We start from the raw sequence: 24758 nt of genomic DNA on the forward strand, positions 1-24758 counted from the left end.
GCACGCCACTCGATGTGTGTGACAATGCGAGACAGGAAGTGAAACACACAAAATCCCCCCCCCCCCCCCCCCCCCCCCCCCACACACCACACCACGCCCACCAACACACCCTCTGCCCTACACAGTGGGGGCTCCGTGGCAAGCTATTACGTGTAGGTTGGGGGGAATGACATCGCTCTGTAATTCATCATTACTTCAAAGCCTTACAGACTAATGTAATTTTCCTCAGTGCACGAACAGAGACACAGAATGAGTTTGCAAAGCAGAGTGTGTGTGGATTACTTTAATGGTAAAATATAGCATATGCAGCTTCACATCCATAACATCACATCCATGTATCAACGGTTCTCAGATCTCCCGCTTACCTCCACCATGACCATGCTCTTCTTCTGGGTAGCTGTGTGAAGGCTATTAATAGAAGCATTTGAACTGCATGAGGACGTTAACGAGAACCACCAGGAAAAGTGCTGAATTGGACCATTTGATGTTTTTTTAAGAACCTTCATTGCATTGACATTGTGTGCTGATGTTAATATTTTTAGAGGCGATTGACAGCGGCCACTCTTAATCCCGATTATGGATCTGTTACTTTTCGGTTCCGCTGCACGGCTAGAAGAGTTACCTTCACTAGTATGGTCTACTTGCTTATTTATATTCATACAGTTGTTTTGTGAACTACATATATGTCTATCTATGTATGATATAGAGGAAGCGGTATCTGCCTGTGGTTTCTAGATTCTGATAAGAGGACAGAACCTCTCGCTCTGGTCTCTAGAACATTCTTTATTTTATGGGAGATCTTCAATAAACAAAACACAAATCTAAGATTATACACAGCGGGAAAATGGTGTGTGTGTGTGTGTGAGACAAGGAAGAGAATAAAAACTGATACTTTTAAGAATCTAGTGAAAATATTGAGTGTAACATTGATATTTATGAGTGACCGATGTGCAGATATCTATATATATATCTATATACATAGATCTATATGCTTCATATGTGGAATATAATGAAGTACATCTTTGCGGCTAACAAACAGTAAAAGCACTTTTGTCGAGTATCTCCGACACCGGAAACATCTCGACAATCTTCTGAACAATTATCGCCCTTTTCATCTTCAACCAATCACAATCATTTGGCCAAAGGCGTTCCGTCATGCATCAGCCCTTCCTCTTACAAAGCCCCCCACATCCTGTTCTACCTCTCCGAGCCCTCCGAGTGCACAAGCAGAGACCATACGGGCCCTTCAAAAGTGAAACCCAGCAAGTTGACACGTCTGCAATCTGAATCAGGGTCCTCCACCAAAAAGAGAAAGAAGACAGAGAGACGGCGGATCATTTGAGCCAAGGGAGTCCCTTCATTTGACACCCATCACCTTCCTGGCTCGTCTGACTGGCCCTCTCTTTACAAAAGGAGGACGTCCCCACGTTTGGATTGTCTGAAATTCAGCTTTGGGAGGTGGGTGCGAGGGGCGGGGTTAGGGTCATGGTGGTCATGGTTGCATCTTTGTGACGAATCAAACCTGAATTTCCGAGGCGTTAACACATCAACTTGCTGGGTCATATTTCAAGGTCCCGGGATTACGGTATGTTACATACATCCTCAGTAGGTGTTCAGCTACTGTTCACCCCTTCTCATCTCCCCCTAGTCCACATTATCAACCTTCAAAGCAATATTCAAACATTGAAAACGGCTACCAATAGAATATTCCGTAGTAAAACCACTACAAAACAAAACACAAAGAAGCCGGCCAAGCGGGTGCGGAGGTAAAACAACAGACGCTCTCCAATGGACGGATTCTTGGCCACATTTTAAGTCAACATTTTCCAGTTGGATCTACATACATGATACATTGAAGTAGAATAGATTTCTTTGTGCATGAAGACATTACACTCAAAAAGCAAAAAGAGGGGACAAAGTATAACAAACACAACCACTTTACTATCACAGTCTCAAATTGTACCTTGTATACCGTCGAAAGATGACGTTTTCTGCTAGCGACAGAGTGAGAACGTCTACGTCAGTTCCATTTATTAAGACTGATACAAGTTGGAGGTAATGTAAACCTTCTAGTGAGTACCTTGTGAACAGCAGCTTACGAGGGGATTAACAAGGGGCTTCGACCCCAAACAAACCACAAACAAAATCTTTTCCATGGGTTTTTCCCCAACTTACAATAGCTAGAATCAAATTGACTTGACAAAATAAACAAATTATTTCAAAACTCTTGACTCATTTTTTTGGTTGAAAACATGATATTGGAATTTCGTCAGAATGTAGCTCTCCCTCTCCTTTTTTCCAAAGAGGTTTGGTTTAGGAATTGTTTTTCAGACGTCGCTGAGATGCAGAAATTAAAGATGGCCGCCCTACTGGAACAAAACGTGCATCGTAGCCGTCTGGGTTGAAACCTCTATGGCGAGATGGGGTCTAGGTCGGTAGTGTTTTGTTTTTTAGCTTATTCGGCGGGTTATGCTCCCCTACCTGCCTCAGGTACTGAAAGGTCCAACCTTAATACTTCTGTCCTTTTTGACCCTCCTCCTTTTCCTTCCTTGTTCACTTTTTTCTCTCCTCCTCCCCCCACTAATCTTTAGATCTCGTTTTACTACAGCTTTTCATATGAGGTCCATTACCAACCAGACACTGGAAACAAAAACAAACTATGTACAAAAGAAAAATCTAATAATTTAACCCTGTGTATACATAAAATAAAATCAAAAGGCAAAAGTGAGGTTTAACCGGTCAGTGCTATTGTTTTACAATCCAAAGTATATATTTTTTTCTTCCTTCAATAACAACCACTATTTCTTCCTTTACAATAAAGTCTAACGAATCATAGCCGCTTCAACATCGGTGATAACGTGCAGGTTGGCCATTAGCATTAGCAAAGTGGTTCGTGCTACAAGTGATATGGCACAGTGTACGTTAGCCTCCCCTCCTCCCCAGTGATCGCACCCTCTCTGAACCGAAACGCCCCGAGACACCACAAAGGGGCAGTCATGTGCAGAAGTCCAACTTCCTCGTAAGCAGCATGCGTACAATGTCAAAGGCCTCAGTTCTCTAGGACATCAGATCATCGTTAACAATTTTTACATAATGCAGATGCAGCAGGGACTCGGCACTGACTCTGGGATCACACATGAGCCATTTCAATCCGGGAATTCATATTTCATAAACCTGTGTCATTCATTCAATTGCAAAATTGTTTATGGTGAACCCCACTCATCCCACCACAGAAATAAGAGAATTCAGCAAGCAGAATTAAACGGCTCATGCATTGTGCTCTGTTTAGCAGGGCATCATCAGCATATCAATGTAGCCGTAAGATATATACTTATTTGCTCTATTTGAACTATTTGCATATTATGCAAATGTAATGGATTTAGATGCCTTACGTGTGATCCCGACCTCAATGATCATTGGACGAAAATATATTTCAGTTTGATTTTCTTGTTCTTCAGTGTAAAAAAAAAGGAAACTTTGTATTCAGGTATTGGAGCTTGGTCGAGAGTATGGTGTTTGATTGATTCTCAGATGCAAAACAGCCTCTCCTCATTGGGCCGCTCTTTTCTCTCTAGTCCCACCTTCTCTCTGCATCTAACCAATCACAGAGCTGCGTCTTGTTAGGTCCACGTTACTGGAACTTAGTCCCCTGCAGTCTGATAGGCCAGAGTTGGCTTCCTACACAGAAAAACGAGACAAGAAAATATATCAATATATCGCTTTGCTACATCGCTTCACAACTGTGATTCATAGTGACAAATGACGTGGAACCCGATATGGCAATATCTGGACACGGTTCTGCTTTTGGTCTTGAACAACGACACGATGGTGAATGGATACAAGGACATCTGCATTCTAGAGCAGGAAGGGAAGAAATTCAGGCAGAACCCACCTGTGTAGTCTCCTCTGCGTTCTTGTTCAGGAAGTTCAGAGAGCTGGCCCTCTTCATCCTGAGGGGCACACAACACGTTGGTTAACACACATCCACACGGTAACACAGTAACACATACTAATGACGGCTGGGAGACATTGGTGAGCTGTCATGTATAGACTATGTCACCGCTGGAGGCTGTCTTTCTAACCCAGGGGGTCCGGTCCCACCAGGGGTTTAGACCCAGGGGGTCCGGTCCCACCCAGTGTTTAGACCCAGGGGGTCCGGTCCCACCAGGGGGTTTAGATCCAGGGGGGCCGCTCTCACCCGGGGTGTACAGGGGTCTGGAAGGCCCAATCCCATTTCTACCCCTTACCCCTTCCCCTTACCCCTTCCCCTTACCCCTTACCCCTTCAAAACAAGGGGAAGGGGTAAGGGGAAGGGGTAAGGGGTAGAAATGGGAGTGGGCATTAGTCTCACCCGGGGTTGCGGGGCTCCTGAGGGCCGCTGCCCTGCAGTTTCTTCACCAGCATCTCGCTGCTGCGTCTCAGGGCGTCCCGGATCTTGCCGAAGGAGCCGCTGCGACGCAGGGCCCCGTTGCCATCCTGGGAGGGGGGCAAAGGTCAGCCAGAGGTCAACATCCAGTCCACTTTTGTCATTGGATGTTGTTCATGAAGCAAAGCGTTGTCCTTCATTCAGAGAGTGAAAGAGCCTGTCACATCACATTCTGGTTATAATGATCGTTTTTACCAAATGTACACTTTTTAAAAAAGGGCCATTAATTAATATATGACCCAGAACTGCACTGCACTCCAAAGCATTTATTCGAAACAAAACTCACAGCAAGCCAGCATCTTCCCACTAAGCACAATAAAACATAAAAGTCCAATGCACTCCAGAAATCCTATTAAGCTACAAGACAGCTTTAATGAGGATCAACAAATGGACTGTAATTCCACTACAAAGTGTGTTAAGAGGATTTTTTGGAAGTGAAAAACATCTGTCCTGACCTCTCAACAGCTGTTGACATTAGCTTTAAGAAGGCCACAAGCACAAACATCTGCTCCCTACACGCCGGGCATTAGAATTAGCGTCAGCTAATCGTGGTTAATATGAGCTTTAAACCATTGGTTCTCAAAGTGCGGCCCGCAGAAACAATCCTGGCGGCCCGCAATGACAAACAGATGCAACAGATGCAAGTAAAAAAAAAAGATATATATATATATTTTTTTATATCAATATTAATTTAAACAAAAATAAATAAATATAAAGAGAAAAGTCGACTCTCTCTAGCTTTCAATTAAGTCCTGTTACATTTGTTAGTTTAAATCCGATTGTACATTACTTTGAAAGGATGAACCTCAGTTTCGTGATTTAGACCTCAGTCCCAGAGGTCCACGGTGCAATGTTTACCGCCAATTTATTTTTCCTTTGGCGGCCCTCAGTCAAATTTTGGGTGACTAAATTGGCCCTCAGCTGTCAAAACGTTGAGAACCCCCGGCACCTTTAAGCTGACCACTAGCATAAAAATACGGTCACAGTGGTCAACATTAGCTTCAACACAACCTTTAGCCTAAACATCCACAAACAGCTGTCAACATTAGCTTCAAAAGGACCCCCAAGTGTGAAACTGACCCCGATCCACTCGGCCGAGTCGTCGCCCTCGCTGTCCCCCCGCTGGCCGCTGCCGTCCCGGCCCGGCCGTCGCTCGGACCCTCCGTGCCCCCCGTCCTTCAGCAGCTCCACCACCTTGCTCTGGTTGATGGCGTCGATACCCTGGGGAGAATGGAATCCATTACATTTGAATTGATGACATTTATTTCAGACGTGTCAATAAATATCAAACATATCAAAAATACTAAACAAAATGAACAGCACGAAAATCAATAAACCAAAACGATGTTTAAATTATTTCACAAATAAGAAAAACAAAAAAGGAGATTACATATATTCAATTGATATGCCTGAAAAGGAGTAGGAAGAAGTATAAAACTTATTTAATCCTACCCATTTTCCACAGCTCAATAATTAATATTTATTAATTAACTTCCTGTGTACCTTATGTTATAATCTCTCTCTCTCTCTCTCTCTCTCTCTCTCTCTCTCTCTCTCTCTCTCTCTCTCTCCTCTCTCTCTCTCTCTCTCTCTCTCTCTCTCTCTCTCTCTCTCTCTCTCTCTCTCTCTCTCTCTCTCTCTCTCTATATATATATACACACACACACACACAAGCCATCAATATACAATAGAGAGAGAGACAGAGAGAGCGACAGAAGAAAACAGACTATAAAGAGAGAACTGAACAGCATGTGACCAATGAGATTCAACCACGCACTGCAGACAGTAACGGGCTAGACCAATCAGAGGAGAGGGCTGCTCCGGGGGGGGCGGGCTGTACCTGTTTGCGGGTCTTGTTGGCGCACTCCTCCAGTGTCTCGGCTGCCTCATGCTTGCCCTGGCGGCGGTACAGCGAGCCCAGGCTCTTCAGGGTGGTGTTGACTGTAGGGCTAGGACCAGGGAATGCATACAATACATTGAAATTAGCAACGCAAGAAAAGACATCGAAAAGGTTATTGTTCAATTCAATTGTATTTGTATAGCCCTTAATCAGTCTCAAAGGGCATAACAGGCCATATATTTATGTCATCGCCCTGAACCAAACCCCAAAAGGGCAAGAAAAAACTCCCTTAATCAGCAAGGAAGAAATCTTGAGTTCACTTTTGTAGTGTACTTTTGCATGCATTTCACGTACTAAAACTAGATTATTTTGTGTTTTCGTGTTTCGAGGTAGAGGTCTTCACTGGTCTCCCTGAACCCTGGGATCCGAGCCGACCTGAGAACCGTAGGTTACCAAGGTTACCACGTTTTATCATGGTAAATTGGGTCTCGGTCGGTCTCGGATCCGTTTATCATTATGTGCCACACCCGAGTGGCTCCGAGCTGACCGCCTGATCAGGGCTGATCACCAGGGGACGGCATGGAAGTGCTGTGCCACTCGCTTATCGGAAATATCCAGATAAAACATGAGCAAAGTAAGGAGAAAACCGTGGCGGCGAGCTGAGTCAGAGCGGAGGAAGTGCACGCGGTGAAGCAGGACGTTCAGTGGGCTATTCGTTTGTGGACGGTTCGGGTTTGACTCATACAAGAACGGCGCATTGCATCTCTGTTCGTCTACTTTTTACTTTTGTCTTTTGTCAATTTTCACAGTATTACTCTGTAAAGCGCTCGATAATCAAACACTGTATTGTCAGCAATATGAACCATATTATCCCCATTATGGTCGTGTCCTCACCTGTCCACCTTGCAGGCCTTGTACCAGCCTCCATACTCCACAGCGGGGCCGCAGTCCTTACGCTTTCCCTGGGAGAGCAAAACCATATTCAAACAATTATGTTTGAGTTTGAAAAGATGCATTTATTCAGCATTTCTCTCCAAGAAATCGTTGTAACTGAGAACTTGAATATGTATCCAGCCACTAAAAAAATAATAATAATAATAATAAAACTAGAACTGCAAGCAGTTATGCAGGGGTCCAAGAAGTGTGCATTTCGCCGGCACAACGCGACAAGAAATGTGCATTTCGCCGGCACGACGCGAAGCATGTGTTCAAAACGCTACCCTGAACCTGTGGATACAAAGGATTTGACTGTGGTAGGAGTAGCGAGAAGTCAGTGTAGCGTTTTCGGGGCGAAATTTTGTAGAAGATATACAATTTCCTCGTTTATTGCGCCCCCTAATGGCGAAATCTTCCGAAATTTTTATCGAACGACATTAAGGTTAGCACCAACATGTGTGTAGAATTAGGACTCGATCCGATGTCTACTTTTGGATTTCTTTGTATTTTTGATTTTCCACGTCTAATTTAGCTAATAAACAAATATTCAAAACTCTACCGTTTCGTCGTCGAAGGTCGGATCAAAAAACTGTTGATGATTCCTTTGCGTGTGCGTCTGAAGATGTCGTGTGCAAAGTTTGGTGTTGATTGGTCAAGAAATGTGGGAGGAGTAGGGAAAAAACTGTTTTGCGGCTTTCGCGATTTAGCGAAAAATATTCATAGACGCAAATGGGCGTGGCCTAGGCCAAAAGATGCAGCAGACTCCAGTGCATCTGTGTGTACAAGTTTTTGGACTGTGGGAGGTTCGGTGGTGGAGCTATAGCCCCAAACGTGTTTCTCCTTGGTATAGCGCCACCTAGTGGCCGGCATGTCTGGATTTGGATATCTGAGTAGCGGTGCCGGTACTGGTTCTAGTCATGTAATTGGCGCGTGTGCACCATTTACGGTTTGGGCTGTGGTACCACTTTTAGCGCAGGAATAATAACTAGAACTGCAAGCAGTTATGCAGGGGTCCAAGAAGTGTGCATTTCCGCCGGCACAACGCAACAAGAAATGTGCATTTCGCCGGCACAACGCGAAGCATGTGTTGAAAACGCTACCCTGAACCTGTGGATACAAAGGATTTGACTGTGGTAGGAGTAGCGAGAAGTCAGTGTGGCGTTTTCGTGGCGAAATTTTGTAGAAGATATACAATTTCCTCGTTTATTGCGCCCCCTAATGGCCGGAATTTTCCGAAATTTTTATCGAACGTCATTAAGGTTAGCACCAACATGTGTGTAGAATTTGGACTCGATCCGATGTCTAATTTTGGATTTTTTTGGATTTTTAATTTTCCACGTCTAATTTAGCTAATAAACCAATATTCAAAACTCTACCGTTTCGTCGTCGAAGGTCGGATCAAAAACTGTCTAAGATTTCTATGCGTGTGCGGCTGAAGAGGTCGTGTGCAAAGTTTGGTGTCGATTTGTTCAAGAAATGTGGGAGGAGTAGGGAAAAAACAGTTTTGCGGTTTTCGCGATTTAGTGAAAAATATTCATAGACGTAAATGGGCGTGGCCTAGGCCAAAAGATGCAGCAGACTCCAGTGCATCTGTGTGTACAAGTTTTTGGACTGTGGGAGGTTCGGTGTGGGAGTTATAGCCCCAAACGCGTATTCCTTGGTATAGCGCCACCTAGTGGCCGGCGTTGTCTGGATTTTGTCGTCTGCATAGTCTTCACTGACCTGGATCTAGTCATGCAATTGGCGTGTGTGCAACGATTTACGGTATGGGCTGTATTCCCACTTTCTTGGTAGGAAGTATAATAATAATAAAAATAATAAAAATCCTTACAAAAACAATAGGGATCCAACCTGTTGGCTTGGACCCCTAATAAGAACTAGAACTGCAAGCAGTTATGCAGGGGTCCAAGAAGTGTGCATTTCGCCGGCACAACGCGACAAGAAATGTGCATTTCGCCGGCACAACGCGAAGCATGTGTCAAAACGCTACCCTGTACCTGTGGATACAAAGGATTTGACTGTGGTACGAGTAGCGAGAAGTCAGTTGTAGCGTTTTCGCGGCAAAATTTTGTAGAAGATATACAATTTCCTTGTTTATTGCGCCCCCTAATGGCGAAAATTTCCGATATTTTTATCGAACGTCATTAAGGTTAGCACCAACATGTCTGTAAAATTTGGGCTCGATCCGATGTATAATTCTGGATTTCTTCGGATTCTTGACTTTTCACGTCTAATTTAGCTAATAAACAAATATTCAAAACGCTACCGTTTCGTCGTCGAAGGTCGGATCAAAAAAGTGTCTAGGATTTCTTTGCGTGTGCGTCTGAAGATGTCGTGTGCAAAGTTTGGTGTTGATCGGGCGAGAAATGTGGAGGAGTAGCGAAAAAAAACAGTTTTGCGTGTTTTCGCGATTTAGCGAAAAAAATATTCATAGACGCAAATGGGCGGTGGCCTAGGCCAAAGATGCAGCAGACTCCAGTGCATCTGTGTGTACAAGTTTTTGGACTCTGGGAGGTTCGGTGTGGAAGTTATAGCCCCAAACGCGTATTCCTTGGTATAGCGCCACCTAGGGACCGGCGTGTCTGGATTTTGTTATCTGAGTAGCGGTGCCGATTCTGGATCTAGTCATGCAATTGGCGCGTGTGCACCATTTACGGTTTGGGCTGTGGTACCACTTCTAAGGCGTACGAAATAATAATAATAACTAGAACTGCAAGCAGTTATGCAGGGGTCCAAGAAGGGTGCATTTCGCCGGCACAACGCGACAAGAAATGTGCATTTCGCCGGAACAACGCGAAGCATGTGTTCAAAACGCTACCCTGAACCTGTGGAGTAGCGAGAAGTCAGTGTAGCGTTTTCGCGGCGAAATTTTTGTGGAAGATATACAATTTCCTCGTTTATTGCGCCCCCTAATGGCGAAATTTTCCGAAATTTTTATCGAAGGTCAATAAGGTTAGCACCAACATCTGTCTAAAATTTGGACTCGATCCGATGTCTAATTTTGGAATTTTTTGTTTTTTTAATTTTCCACGTCTAATTTAGCTAATAAAAGAATATTCAAAACTCTACCGTTTCGTCGTCGAAGGTCGGATCAAAAAACTGTATATGATTTCTTTGCGTGTGCGTCTGAAGATGCCGTGTGCAAAGTTTGGTGTTGATTGGTCAAGAAATGTGCGAGGAGTAGCGAAAAAACAGTTTTGCGGTTTTCGCGATTTAGCGAAAAATATTCATAGACGCAAATGGGCGTGGCCTATACCAAAAGATGCAGCAGACTCCAGTGAATCTGTGTGTACAAGGTTTTGAATGTGGGAGGTTCGGTGTGGGAGTTATAGCCCCAAACGCGTCTTTCCTTGGTATAGCGCCACCTAGTGGCCGGCGTGTCTGGATTTGGTCGTCTGCTTAGAACTCAGGGCCCTGGATCTAGTCATGCAATTGGCGTGTCGGCACCATTTACGGTTTGGGCTGTGGACCCACTTCTAGGGGGGAATAATAATAATAATAAAAAAAATCCTTACAAAAACAATAGGGATCCAACCTGTTGGCTTGGACCCCTAACTAGAACTGCAAGCAGTTATGCAGGGGTCCAAGAAGTGTGCATTTCGCCGGCACAACGCGAAGCATGTGTTCAAAAATTGAGAAACAGCGTGTGCCAAAAGATGCAGCTGACTCCAGTGAATCTGTGGATATAAAGGTTTTGACTGTGGGAGCTTCGGTGTGGGAGTTATAGCCCAAAACGCGTTTTCAGAACATTCCATTGGCCAGTTAGGAGATGTATTATTTCGTCGTTTATTTGCGCCCCCTTGTGGCGAAATTTTCCAAAGACAATTTTCCTTTGCCAAATAACTCCCGCCCACATTAATAATTCTTGGCCATATTTTTTATATAGACTCGGGTTTGCCCCTTGATGGTTTCCTTATAGTTCGAAGAACATTCCTTGGTCCAATTAGAAGATATAAAATTTCCTTGTTTATTGCGCCCCCTAATGGCGAAAAATTCCGGAATTTTTATCGAACGAGATTAAGGTTAGCAACAACATGTGTGTAAAATTTGGACTCGTTCCGATGCCTAATTTTGGATTTCTTTGGATTTTTGATTTTCCATGTCTAATTTAGCTCATAAACCAATATTCAAAACGCTCCCGTTTCGTCGTCGAAGGTCGGATCAAAAAACTGTCCGATAATTTCTTTGCGCGTGCGTCTAAAGATGCCGTGTGCAAAGTTTGGTGTCGATTGGTCAAGAAATGTGGGAGGAGTAGGGAAAAAACTGTTTTGCGGTTTTCGCGATTTAGCGAAAAATATTCATAGACGCAAATGGGCGTGGCCTAGGCCAAAAGATGCAGCAGACTCCAGTGCATCTGTGTGTATAAAGTTTTGAATGTGGGAGGTTCGGTGTGGGAGTTATAGCCCCAAACGCGTATTCCTTGGTATAGCGCCACCTAGTGGCCGGCAGGTCTGGATTTTGTCGTCTGCTTAGTCCGAACAGATCTGGATCTAGTCATGCAATTCGCGTGTCGGCACCATTTACGGTTTGGGCTGTGGTATCACTTTTAGGGGGGCAAGTATAGGAATAATAATCCTTACAAAAACAATAGGGATCCAACCTGTTGGCTTGGACCCCTAATAATCCTTACAAAAACAATAGGGATCCAACCTGTTGGCTTGGACCCCTAACTAGAACTGCAAGCAGTTATGCAGGGGTCCAAGAAGTGTGCATTTCGCCGGCACAACGCGACAAGAAATGTGCTTTTCGCCGGCACAACGCGGAGCATGTGTTGAAAACGCTACCCTGAACCTGTGGATACAAAGGATTTGACTGTGGTAGGAGTAGCGAGAAGTCAGTGTAGCGTTTTTGTGGCGAAATTTTGTCGAAGATATACAATTTCCTCGTTTATTGCGCCCCCTGATGGCGAAATATTCCGATTTTTTTATTGAACGCCATTAAGGTTAGCACCGACATGTGTCTAAAGTTTGGACTTGATCCGATGTCTAATTTCTGATTCTTTTTGATTTTTGATTTTCCACGTCTAATTTAGCTAATAAACAAATATTCAAAACTCTACCGTTTCGTCGTCGAAGGTCGGATCAAAAAACTGTTGATGATTTCTTTGCGTGTGCGTCTGCAGATGCCGTGTGCAAAGTTTGGTGTTGATTGGTCAAGAAATGTGGGAGGAGTAGGGAAAAAACAGTTTTGCGGTTTTCGCGATTTAGCGAAAAATATTCATAGACGCAAATGGGCGTGGCCTAGGCCAAAAGATGCAGCAGACTCCAGTGCATCTGTGTGTACAAGTTTTTGGACTCTGGGAGGTTCGGTGTGGGAGTTATAGCCCCAAACGCATTTTCCCTCGGTATAGCGCCACCTAGTGATCGGCGTGTCTGGATTTTGTCGTCTGAGTAGCGGTGCCGGACCTGGTTCTAGTCATGTAATTGGCGCGTGTGCACCATTTACGGTTTGGGCTGTGGACCCACTTTCAAGGCGGGAAGTATAATAACTAGAACTGCAAGCAGTTATGCAGGGGTCCAAGAAGTGTGCATTTCGCCGGCACAACGCGAAGCATGTGTTCAAAAATTGAGAAACAGCGTATGCCAAAAGATGCAGCTGACTCCAGTGAATCTGTGGATATAAAGGTTTTGACTGTGGGAGCTTCGGTGTGGGAGTTATAGCCCAAAACGCGTTTTCAGAACATTCCATTGGCCAGTTAGGAGATATATTATTTCGTCGTTTATTTGCGACCCCTTGTGGCGAAATTTTCCAAGGACAATTTTCCTTTGCCAAATAACTCCCGCCCACATTAATAATTCTTGGCCATATTTTGTACATAGACTCGGGTTTGCCCCTTGATGGTTTCCTTTGAGTTTGAAGAACATTCCTTTGGCCAATAAGAAGATATACAATTTCCTCGTTTATTGCGCCCCCTAATGGCGAAATATTCCGAAAATTTTATTGAACGACATTAAGGTTAGCACCAACATGTATGTAAAATTTGGACTCGTTCCGATGTCTACTTTTGGATCTTTCTGGATTTTTGATTTTCCACGTCTAATTTAGCTAATATACCAATATTCAAAACGCTACCGTTTCGTCGTCGACGGTCGGATCAAAAAACTGTCCGATAATTTCTTTGCGTGTGCGTCTGAAGATGCCGTGTGCAAAGTTTGGTGTTGATTGGTAAAGAAATGTGGGAGGAGTAGGGAAAAAACAGTTTTGCGGTTTTCGCGATTTAGCGAAAAATATTCATAGACGCAAATGGGCGTGGCCTAGGCCAAAAGATGCAGCAGACTCCAGTGCATCTGTGTGTACAAGGTTTTGAATGTGGGAGGTTCGGTGTGGGAGTTATAGCCCCAAACGCGTATTCCTTGGTATAGCGCCACCTAGTGGCCGGCAGGTCTGGATTTTGTCGTCTGCTTAGTCCGAACAGATCTGGATCTAGTCATGCAATTCGCGTGTCGGCACCATTTACGGTTTGGGCTGTGGTATCACTTTTAGGGGGGCAAGTATAGGAACTAGAACTGCAAGCAGTTATGCAGGGGTCCAAGAAGTGTGCATTTCGCCGGCACAACGCGACAAGAAATGTGCATTTCGCCGGAAAAACGCGAAGCATGTGTTCAAAACGCTACCCTGAACCTGTGGAGTAGCGAGAAGTCAGTGTAGCGTTTTCGCGGCGAAATTTTTGTAGAAGATATACAATTTCCTCGTTTATTGCGCCCCCTAATGGCGAAATTTTCCGAAATTTTTATCGAAGGTCAATAAGGTTAGCACCAACATGTGTCTAAAATTTGGACTCGATCCGATGTCTAATTTTGGAATTTTTTGGTTTTTTAATTTTCCACGTCTAATTTAGCTAATAAAAGAATATTCAAAACTCTACCGTTTCGTCGTCGAAGGTCGGATCAAAAAACTGTATATGATTTCTTTGCGTGTGCGTCTGAAGATGCCGTGTGCAAAGTTTGGTGTTGATTGGTCAAGAAATGTGCGAGGAGTAGCGAAAAAACAGTTTTGCGGTTTTCGCGATTTAGCGAAAAATATTCATAGACGCAAATGGGCGTGGCCTATACCAAAAGATGCAGCAGACTCCAGTGAATCTGTGTGTACAAGGTTTTGAATGTGGGAGGTTCGGTGTGGGAGTTATAGCCCCAAACGTGTCTTTCCTTGGTATAGCGCCACCTAGTGGCCGGCGTGTCTGGTTTGGTCGTCTGCGTAGTCCGAAGAGATCTGGATCTAGTCATGTAATTGGCGTGTGTGCACCATTTACGGTTTGGGCTGTGGTACCACTTTTAGGGGGGTAAGTAATAATAATAATAACTAGAACTGCAAGCAGTTATGCAGGGGTCCAAGAAATGTGCATTTCGCCGGCACAACGCGACAAGAAATGTGCGTTTCGCCGGCACAACGCGAAGCATGTGTTTAAAACGCTACCCTAAACCTGTGGATACAAAGGATTTGACTGTGGTAGGAGTTGCGAGAAGTCAGTGTAGCGTTTTCGCAGCGAAATTCTGTAGAAGATATACAATTTCCTCGTTTATTGCGCCCCCTAATGGCGAAATTTTCCGATATTTTTATCGAACGTCCTTAAGGTTAGCACCGACATGTCTGTAAAATTTGGGCTCGATCCGATGTATAATTCTGGATTTCTTTGGATTTTTGACTTTTCACGTCTAATTTAGCTAATAAACAAATATTCAAAACGTTACCGTTTCGTCGTCGAAGGTCGGATCAAAAAGTGTCTAGGATTTCTTTGCGTGTGCGTCTGAAGATGCCGTATGCAAAGTTTTGTGTCAATTGGTCAAGAAATGTGGGAGGAGTAGCGAAAAAACAGTTTTGCGGTTTTCGCGATTTTGCGAAAAATATTCATAGACGCAAATGGGCGTGGCCTAGGCCAAAAGATGCAGCAGACTCCAGTGCATCTGTGTGTACAAGTTTTTGGACTCTGGGAGGTTCGGTGTGGGAGTTATAGCCCCAAACGCGTAATCCTTGGTATAGCGCCACCTAGGGACCGGCGTGTCTGGATTTTGTTATCTTAGTAGCGGTGCCGATTCTGGATCTAGTCATCTAATTGGCGCGTGTGCACCATTTACGGTTTGGGCTGTGGTACCACTTCTAAGGCGTACGAAATAATAATAATAATAATCCTTACAAAAACAATAGGGATCCAACCTGTTGGCTTGGACCCCTAATAATAAAAATCCTTACAAAAACAATAGGGATCCAACCTGTTGGCTTGGACCCCTAATAATAATCCTTACAAAAACAATAGGGATCCAACCTGTTGGCTTGGACCCCTAACTAGAACTGCAAGCAGTTATGCAGGGGTCCAAGAAGTGTGCATTTCGCCGGCACAACGCGACAAGAAATGTGCATTTCGCCGGCACAACGCGTAGCAAGTATTCAAAACGCTACCGTGAACAACATGTGGATATAAAGGTTTTGACTGTGGGAGCTTCGGTGTGGGAGTTATAGCCTAAAACGCGTTTTCAGAACATTCCATTGGCCAAATAGGAGATAGACAATGTCGTCGTTTTTTGGAGCCGCCCTGTTGGCGAAATTTTCCAAAGACAATTTTCCTTTGCCAAATAACTCCCGCCCACATTAATAATTATAAGCCATATTTTCTGTATAGACTCGGGTTTGCCCCTTGATGGTTTCACTTGAGTTTGAAGAACATTCCTTTGGCCAATTAGAAGATATACAATTTCCTCGTTTATTGCGCCCCCTAAAGGCGAAATTGTCCGAATTTTTTATCGTACGTCATTAAGGTTAGCACCAACATATGTGTAGAATTTGGACTCGATCCGATGTCTAATTTTGGATTTTTTTGGATTTTAAATGTTCCACGTCTAATTTAGCTAATAAACAAATATTGAAAACTCTACCGTTTCGTTGTCGAAGGTCGGATCAAATAACTGTTGATGATTTCTTTGCGTGTGGGTCTGAAGATGTCGTGTGCAAAGTTTGGTGTCGATTGGTCAAAAAATGTGGGAGGAGTAGGGAAAAAACAGTTTTGCGGTTTTCGCGATTTAGCGAAAAATATTCATGGACGCAAATGGGCGTGGCCTAGGCCAAAAGATGCAGCAGACTCCAGTGCATCTGTGGGTACAAGTTTTTGGACTCTGTGAGGTTCGGTGTGGGAGTTATAGCCCCAAACGCGTATTCCTTGGTATAGCGCCACCTAGTGACCGGCGTGTCCGGATTTTGTCGTCTGCGTACACATCACAGACATGGATCTAGTCATGCAATTGGCGTGTCCGCACCATTTACGGTTTGGGGTGTGGGCCCACTTTTAGGGAAGGAAGTATAATAACTAGAACTGCAAGCAGTTATGCAGGGGTCCAAGAAGTGTGCATTTCGCCGGCACAACGCGACAAGAAATGTGCATTTCGCCGGCACAACGCGAACCAAGTATTCAAAACGCTACCGTGAACAACCTGTGGATATAAAGGTTTTGACTGTGAGAGGTTCAGTGTGGGAGTTTCGGCCCCAAACGCATTTTCCGCTACCGTTTAGTCGTCGTTGGATCAAAATAGTTTTTACTGATTTGCAACGCAAAACATATATTCAAAACGCTACCGTTTCGTCAACGATGGTCGGATCAAAATAGTTTTGCTGATTTCTTGTAGTGTGCGTCTGAAGATGTCGTGTGCAAAGTTTGGTGTCAATTGGGCAAGAAATGTGGGAGGAGTAGCGAAAAGGCAGTTTAGCTTTTTTGCGATTTTGCATAAAGAAAATACTGACGCAAATGGGCCTGGCCTATGCCAAAGGATGCAGCTGACTCCAGTGAATCTGTGCGTATAACGTTTTTGACTGTGGGAGCTTCGGTGTGGGAGTTATAGCCTAAAACGCGTTTTCAGAACATTCCATTGGCCAAATAGGAGATAGACAATGTCGTCGTTTTTTGGAGCCGCCCTGTTGGCGAAATTTTCCAAAGACAATTTTCCTTTGCCAAATAACTCCCGCCCACATTAATAATTATAAGCCATATTTTCTGTATAGACTCGGGTTTGCCCCTTGATGGTTTCACTTGAGTTTGAAGAACATTCCTTTGGCCAATTAGAAGATATACAATTTCCTCGTTTATTGCGCCCCCTAAAGGCGAAATTGTCCGAATTTTTTATCGTACGTCATTAAGGTTAGCACCAACATATGTGTAGAATTTGGACTCGATCCGATGTCTAATTTTGGATTTTTTTGGATTTTAAATGTTCCACGTCTAATTTAGCTAATAAACAAATATTGAAAACTCTACCGTTTCGTTGTCGAAGGTCGGATCAAATAACTGTTGATGATTTCTTTGCGTGTGGGTCTGAAGATGTCGTGTGCAAAGTTTGGTGTCGATTGGTCAAAAAATGTGGGAGGAGTAGGGAAAAAACAGTTTTGCGGTTTTCGCGATTTAGCGAAAAATATTCATGGACGCAAATGGGCGTGGCCTAGGCCAAAAGATGCAGCAGACTCCAGTGCATCTGTGGGTACAAGTTTTTGGACTCTGTGAGGTTCGGTGTGGGAGTTATAGCCCCAAACGCGTATTCCTTGGTATAGCGCCACCTAGTGGCCGGCGTGTCTGGATTTTGTCGTCTGCTTAGAACTCAGGGCCCTGGATCTAGTCATGCAATTGGCGTGTCGGCACCATTTACGGTTTGGGCTGTGGGCCCACTTCTAGGGGGGAATAATAATAACTAGAACTGCAAGCAGTTATGCAGGGGTCCAAGAAGTGTGCATTTCGCCGGCACAACGCGACAAGAAATGTGCGTTTCGCCGGCACAACGCGAAGCATGTGTTCAAAACGCTACCCTGAACCTGTGGATACAAAGGATTTGACTGTGGTAGGAGTAGCGAGATGTCAGTTTAGCCTTTTTGCGGCGAAATTTTGTAGAAGATATACAATTTCCTCGTTTATTGCGCCCCCTAATGGCGAAATTTTCCGAGATTTTTATCGAACGACATTAAGGTTAGCACCAACATGTGTGTAAAATTTGGACTCGATCTGATGTCTAATTTTGGATTTCTTTGGATTTTTGATATTCCACGTCTAATTTAGCTAATAAACCAATATTCAAAACGCTACCGTTTCGTCGTCGAAGGTCGGATCAAAAAAGTGTCGAGGATTTCTTTGCGTGTGCGTCTGAAGATGTCGTGTGCAAAGTTTGGTGTTGATCGGGCGAGAAATGTGGGAGGAGTAGCGAAAAAAAACAGTTTTGCGGTTTTCGCAATTTAGCGAAAAATATTCATAGACGCAAATGGGCGTGGCCTAGGCCAAAAGATGCAGCAGACTCCAGTGCACCTGTGTGTACAAGTTTTTGGACTCTGGGAGGTTCGGTGTGGAAGTTATAGCCCCAAACGCGTATTCCTTGGTATAGCGCCACCTAGGGACCGGCGTGTCTGGATTTTGTTATCTGAGTAGCGGTGCCGATTCTGGATCTAGTCATGCAATTGGCGCGTGTGCACCATTTACGGTTTGGGCTGTGGTTCCACTTTCACGGGGAGGTAGTATAATAATAATAATAAATTATGCAGGGGTCCAAGAAGTGTGCATTTCGCCGGCACAACGCGACAAGAAATGTGCATTTCGCCGGCACAACGCGAAGCATGTGTTCAAAACGCTACCCTGAACCTGTGGATACAAAGGATTTGACTGTGGTAGGAGTAGTGAGAAGTCAGTGTAGCGTTTTCGCGGCTAGATTTTGTAGAAGATATACAATTTCCTCGTTTATTGCGCCCCTAATGGCGAAATTTTCCGATTTTTTTATCGAACGACATTAAGGTTAGCACCAACATGTGTGTAGAATTAAGACTCGATCCGATGTCTACTTTTGGATTTTTTGGTTTTTGATTTTCCACGTCTAATTTAGCTAATATACCAATATTCCAAACGCTACCGTTTCGTCGTCGAAGGTCGGATCGAAAAATTGTTGATGATTTCTTTGCGTGTGCGTCTGAAGATGCCGTGTGCAAATTTTTGTGTCAATTCGTAAAGAAATGTGGGAGGAGTAGCGAAAAAACAGTTTTGCGGTTTTTGCGATTTTGCGAAAAATATTCATAGACGCAAATGGGCGTGGCCTAGGCCAAAAGATGCAGCAGACTCCAGTGCATCTGTGTGTACTATGTTGGACTCTGGGAGGTTCGGTGTGGGAGTTATAGCCCCAAACGCGTATCCTTGGTATAGCGCCACCTAGTGGCCGGCATGTCTGGATTTGGTCGTCTGCGTAGTCCGAAGAGATCTGGATCTAGTCATGCAATTGGCGTGTCGGCACCATTTACGGTTTGGGCTGTGGTACCACTTTTAGGGAGGTACAAATAATAAAAATAAAAAAAATCCTTACAAAAACAATAGGGATCCAACCTGTTGGCTTGGACCCCTAATAAAAATTATGCAGGGGTCCAAGAAGTGTGCATTTCGCCGGCACAACGCGACAAGAAATGTGCGTTTCGCCGGCACAACGCGAAGCATGTGTTCAAAACGCTACCTGAACCTGTGGATACAAAGGATTTGACTGTGGTAGGAGTAGCGAGAAGTCAGTGAGCGTTTTCGCGGCGAAATTTTGTAGAAGATATACAATTTCCTCGTTTATTGCCCCCTAATGGCGAAATTTTCCGAATTTTTTATCGAACGACATTAAGGTTAGCACCAACATGTGTGTCAAATTTGGACTCGATCCGATGTCTAATTTTGGATTTCTTTGGATTTTTGATATTCCACGTCTAATTTAGCTAATAAACCAATATTCAAAACGCTACCGTTTCGTCGTCGAAGGTCTGATCAAAAAACTGTCCGATAATTTCTTTGCGTGTGCGTCTGAAGATGTCGTATGCAAAGTTTGGTGTCGATTGGTCAAGAAATGTGGGAGGAGTAGGGAAAAAACAGTTTTGCGGTTTCGCGATTTAGCGAAAAATATTCATAGACGCAAATGGGCGTGGCCTAGGCCAAAAGATGCAGCAGACTCCAGTGCATCTGTGTGTATAAAGTTTTGAATGTGGGAGGTTCGGTGTGGGAGTTATAGCCCCAAACGCGTATTCCTTGGTATAGCGCCACCTAGTGGCCGGCAGGTCTGGATTTTGTCGTCTGCTTAGTCCGAACAGATCTGGATCTAGTCATGCAATTCGCGTGTCGGCACCATTTACGGTTTGGGCTGTGGTATCACTTTTAGGGGGGCAAGTATAGGAATAATAATCCTTACAAAACAATAGGGATCCAACCTGTTGGCTTGGACCCCTAATAAAAAAAATCCTTACAAAAACAATAGGGATCCAACCTGTTGGCTTGGACCCCTAAATAAAAACTAGAACTGCAAGCAGTTATGCAGGGGTCCAAGAAGTGTGCATTTCGCCGGCACAACGCGACAAGAAATGTGCATTTCGCCGGCAACATCGCGAAGCATGTGTTGAAAATGCTACCCTGAACCTGTGGATACAAAGGATTTGACTGTGGTAGGAGTAGCGAGAAGTCAGTGTAGCGTTTTTGTGGCGAAATTTTGTAGAAGATATACATTTCCTCGTTTATTGCGCCCCCTAATGGCGGAATTTTCCGAAATTTTTATCGAACGTCATTAAGGTTAGCACCAACATGTGTGTAGAATTTGGACTCGATCCGATGTCTAATTTTGGATTTTTTTGTATTTTTGATTTTCCACGTCTAATTTAGCTAAATACCAATATTCAAAATGCTATCGTTTCGTCGTCGAAGGTCGGATCAAAAACTGTATATGATTCCTTTGCGTGTGCGTCTGAAGATGTCGTGTGCAAAGTTTTGTGTCGATTGGTCAAGAAATGTGGGAGGAGTAGCAAAAAAACAGTTTTGCGGTTTTCGCGATTTTGCGAAAAAAAAAATAATTGACGCAAATGGGCGTGGGCTAGGCCAAAAGATGCAGCAGACTCCAGTGAAATCTGTGTGTACGAGGGTTTGAATGTGGGAGGTTCGGTGTGGAGTTATAGCCCCAAACGCATTTTCCCTTGGTATAGCGCCACCTAGTGGCCGGCGTGTCTGGATTTTGTTATCTGAGTAGCGGTGCCGGACCTGGATCTAGTCATGCAATTGGCGTGTCGGCACCATTTACGGTTTGGGCGTGGACCCACTTTTAGCGCGGGAAGTATAATAACTAGAACTGCAAGCAGTTATGCAGGGGTCCAAGAAGTGTGCATTTCGCCGGCACAACGCGGAGTATGTGTTCAAAACGCTACCCTGAACCTGTGGATACAAGGATTTGACTGTGGTATGAGTAGCGAGAAGTCAGTGTAGCGTTTTCGCGGCGAAATTTTGTAGAAGATATACAATATCCTCGTTTATTGCGCCCCATTGGTGAAATTTTCCGAAATTTTTATCGAACGTCATTAAGGTTAGCACCAACATGTGTGTAGAGTTTGGACTCGATCCGATGTCTAATTTTGGATTTCTTTGGATTTTTAATTTTCCACGTCTAATTTTGCTAATAAACAAATATTCAAAACTCTACCGTTTCGTCGTCGAAGGTCGGATCAAAAAACTGTCTATGATTTCTTTGCGTGTGCGTCTGAAGATGCCATGTGCAAAGTTTGGTGGTGATGGGCGAGAAATGTGGGAGGAGTAGCGAAAAAACAGTTTTGCGGTTTTCGCGATTTAGCGAAAAATATTCATAGACGCAAAGTGGCGTGGCCTAGGCCAAAAGATGCAGCAGACTCCAGTGCATCTGTCTGTACAAGTTTTTGGACGCTGGGAGGTTGGTGTGGGAGTTATAGTCCCAAACGTGTTTCTCCTTGGTATAGCGCCACCTAGTGGCCGGCATGTCTGGATTTGGTTATCTGAGTAGCGGTGCCGGTACTGGTTCTAGTCATGCAATTGGCGCGTGTGCACCTTTTACGGTTTGGGCTGTAGTCCAAGTACGGGGGGAAGAATAATAATAGGAACTAGAACTGCAAGCAGTTATGCAGGGGTCCAAGAAGTGTGCATTTCGCCGGCACAACGCGACAAGAAATGTGCATTTCGCCGGCACAACGCGAAGCATGTGTTGAAAACGCTACCCTGAACCTGTGGATACAAAGGATTTGACTGTGGTAGGAGTAGCGAGAAGTCAGTGTAGCGTTTTCGCGGCGAAATTTGTAGAAGATATACATTTCCTCGTTTATTGCGCCCCCTAATGGCGAAATTTTCCGAAATTTTATCGAACGTCATTAAGGTTAGCACCAACATGTGTGTAGAATTTGGACTCGATCCGATGTCTAATTTTGGATTTTTTTGGATTTTTAATTTTCCACGTCTAATTTAGCTAATAAACCAATATTCAAAACTCTACCGTTTCGTCGTCGAAGGTCGGATCAAAAAACTGTCTAAGATTTCTATGCGTGTGCGTCTGAAGATGTCGTGTGCAAAGTTTGGTGTCGATTGGTCAAGAAATGTGGGAGGAGTAGGGAAAAAAACAGTTTTGCGGTTTTCGCGATTTAGCGAAAAATATTCATAGACGCAAATGGGCGGGCCTAGGCCAAAAGATGCAGCAGACTCCAGTGCATCTGTGGGTACAAGTTTTTGGACTGTGGGAGGTTCGGTGTGGGAGTTATAGCCCCAAACGCGTATTCCTTGGTATAGCGCCACCTAGTGGCCGGCGTGTCTGGATTTTGTCGTCTGCATAGTCTTCACTGACCTGGATCTAGTCATGCAATTGGCGTGTGTGCAACATTTACGGTATGGGCTGTGTTCCCACTTTCTTGGTAGGAAGTATAATAATAATAATAATAATAATAATAAGAAAAATCCTACCAAAACAATAGGGATCCAACCTGTTGGCTTGGACCCCTAAAAATCCTTACAAAAACAATAGGGATCCAACCTGTTGGCTTGGACCCCTAACTAGAACTGCAAGCAGTTATGCAGGGGTCCAAGAAGTGTGCATTTCGCCGGCACAACGCGACAAGAAATGTGCATTTCGCCGGCACAACGCGAACAAGTGTTCAAAACGCTACCGTGAACAACCTGTGGATATAAAGGTTTTGACTGTGAGAGGTTCAGTGTGGGAGTTTCGGCCCCAAACGCATTTTCCGCTACCGTTTAGGTCGTCGACGGTTGGATCAAAATAGTTTTTACTGATTTGCAACGCAAAACATATATTCAAAACGCTACCGTTTCGTCAACGATGGTCGGATCAAAATAGTTTTGCTGATTTCTTGTGTGTGCGTCTGAAGATGTCGTGTGCAAAGTTTGGTGTCAATTGGGCAGAAATGTGGGAGGAGTAGCAAAAAGGCAGTTTAGCTGTTTTTGCGATTTTGCATAAAGAAAATACTGACGCAAATGGGCCTGGCCTATGCCAAAAGATGCAGCTGACTCCAGTGAATCTGTGCGTATAACGTTTTTGACTGTGGGAGCTTCGGTGCGGGAGTTATAGCCTAAAACGCGTTTTCAGAACATTCCATTGGCCAAATAGGAGATATATTATTTCGTCGTTTTTTGGCGCCGCCCTGTTGGCGAAATTTTCCAAAGACAATTTTCCTTTGCCAAATAACTCCCGCCTACATTATTAATTCTTGGCCATATTTTTATAGACTCGGGTTTGCCCCTTGATGGTTTCCTTATAGTTCGAAGAACATTCCTTGGTCCAATTAGAAGATATAAAATTTCCTTGTTTATTGCGCCCCCTAATGGCGAAAAATTCCGGAATTTTTATCGAACGAGATTAAGGTTAGCAACAACATGTGTGTAAAATTTGGACTCGTTTCGATGCCTAATTTTGGATTTCTTTGGATTTTTGATTTTCCATGTCTAATTTAGCTCATAAACCAATATTCAAAACGCTCCCGTTTCGTCGTCGAAGGTCGGATCAAAAAACTGTCCGATAATTTCTTTGCGCGTGCGTCTAAAGATGCCGTGTGCAAAGTTTGGTGTCGATTGGTCAAGAAATGTGGGAGGAGTAGGGAAAAAACAGTTTTGCGGTTTTCGCGATTTAGCGAAAAATATTCATAGACGCAAATGGGCGTGGCCTAGGCCAAAAGATGCAGCAGACTCCAGTGCATCTGTGTGTATAAAGTTTTGAATGTGGGAGGTTCGGTGTGGGGAGTTATAGCCCCAAACGCGTATTCCTTGGTATAGCGCCACCTAGTGGCCGGCAGGTCTGGATTTTGTCGTCTGCTTAGTCCGAACAGATCTGGATCTAGTCATGCAATTCGCGTGTCGGCACCATTTACGGTTTGGGCTGTGGTATCACTTTTAGGGGGGCAAGTATAGGAATAATAATCCTTACAAAACAATAGGGATCCAACCTGTTGGCTTGGACCCCTAATAATAATAATAATCCTTACAAAAACAATAGGGATCCAACCTGTTGGCTTGGACCCCTAATAATAATATAAAAATCCTTACAAAAACAATAGGGATCCAACCTGTTGGCTTGGACCCCTAACTAGAACTGCAAGCAGTTATGCAGGGGTCCAAGAAGTGTGCATTTCGCCGGCACAACGCGACAAGAAATGTGCATTTCGCCGGCACAACGCGAACCAAGTATTCAAAACGCTACCGTGAAAACCTGTGGATATAAAGGTTTTGACTGTGAGAGGTTCAGTGTGGGAGTTTCGGCCCCAAACGCATTTTCCGCTACCGTTTAGTCGTCGACG

The 24758-nt window shown here is 44.2% G+C and overlaps 1 protein-coding gene across 1 annotated transcript in view; it reads right to left on the bottom strand.

Annotated features, from left to right (window-relative positions):
* Positions 1–278: 278 nt before the first annotated feature.
* Positions 279–24758, bottom strand: part of LOC130369817 (kinesin light chain 2-like) — a 117289-nt gene continuing 92809 nt past the window's right edge. The window contains exons 9-14 of the mRNA XM_056575375.1: positions 7161–7228; positions 6267–6375; positions 5507–5647; positions 4352–4476; positions 3893–3950; positions 279–3678 (exon numbers count right to left, since the gene is read on the bottom strand). Of these exons, the coding sequence (XP_056431350.1) occupies positions 3595–3678; positions 3893–3950; positions 4352–4476; positions 5507–5647; positions 6267–6375; positions 7161–7228 (585 nt within the window). The 3' untranslated portion in view covers positions 279–3594. The remainder of the gene's footprint in view (positions 3679–3892; positions 3951–4351; positions 4477–5506; positions 5648–6266; positions 6376–7160; positions 7229–24758) is intronic.

This window comes from Gadus chalcogrammus, chromosome 17 (assembly GCF_026213295.1).
Source record: "Gadus chalcogrammus isolate NIFS_2021 chromosome 17, NIFS_Gcha_1.0, whole genome shotgun sequence".
NCBI classification, from domain to species: domain Eukaryota; kingdom Metazoa; phylum Chordata; class Actinopteri; order Gadiformes; family Gadidae; genus Gadus; species Gadus chalcogrammus.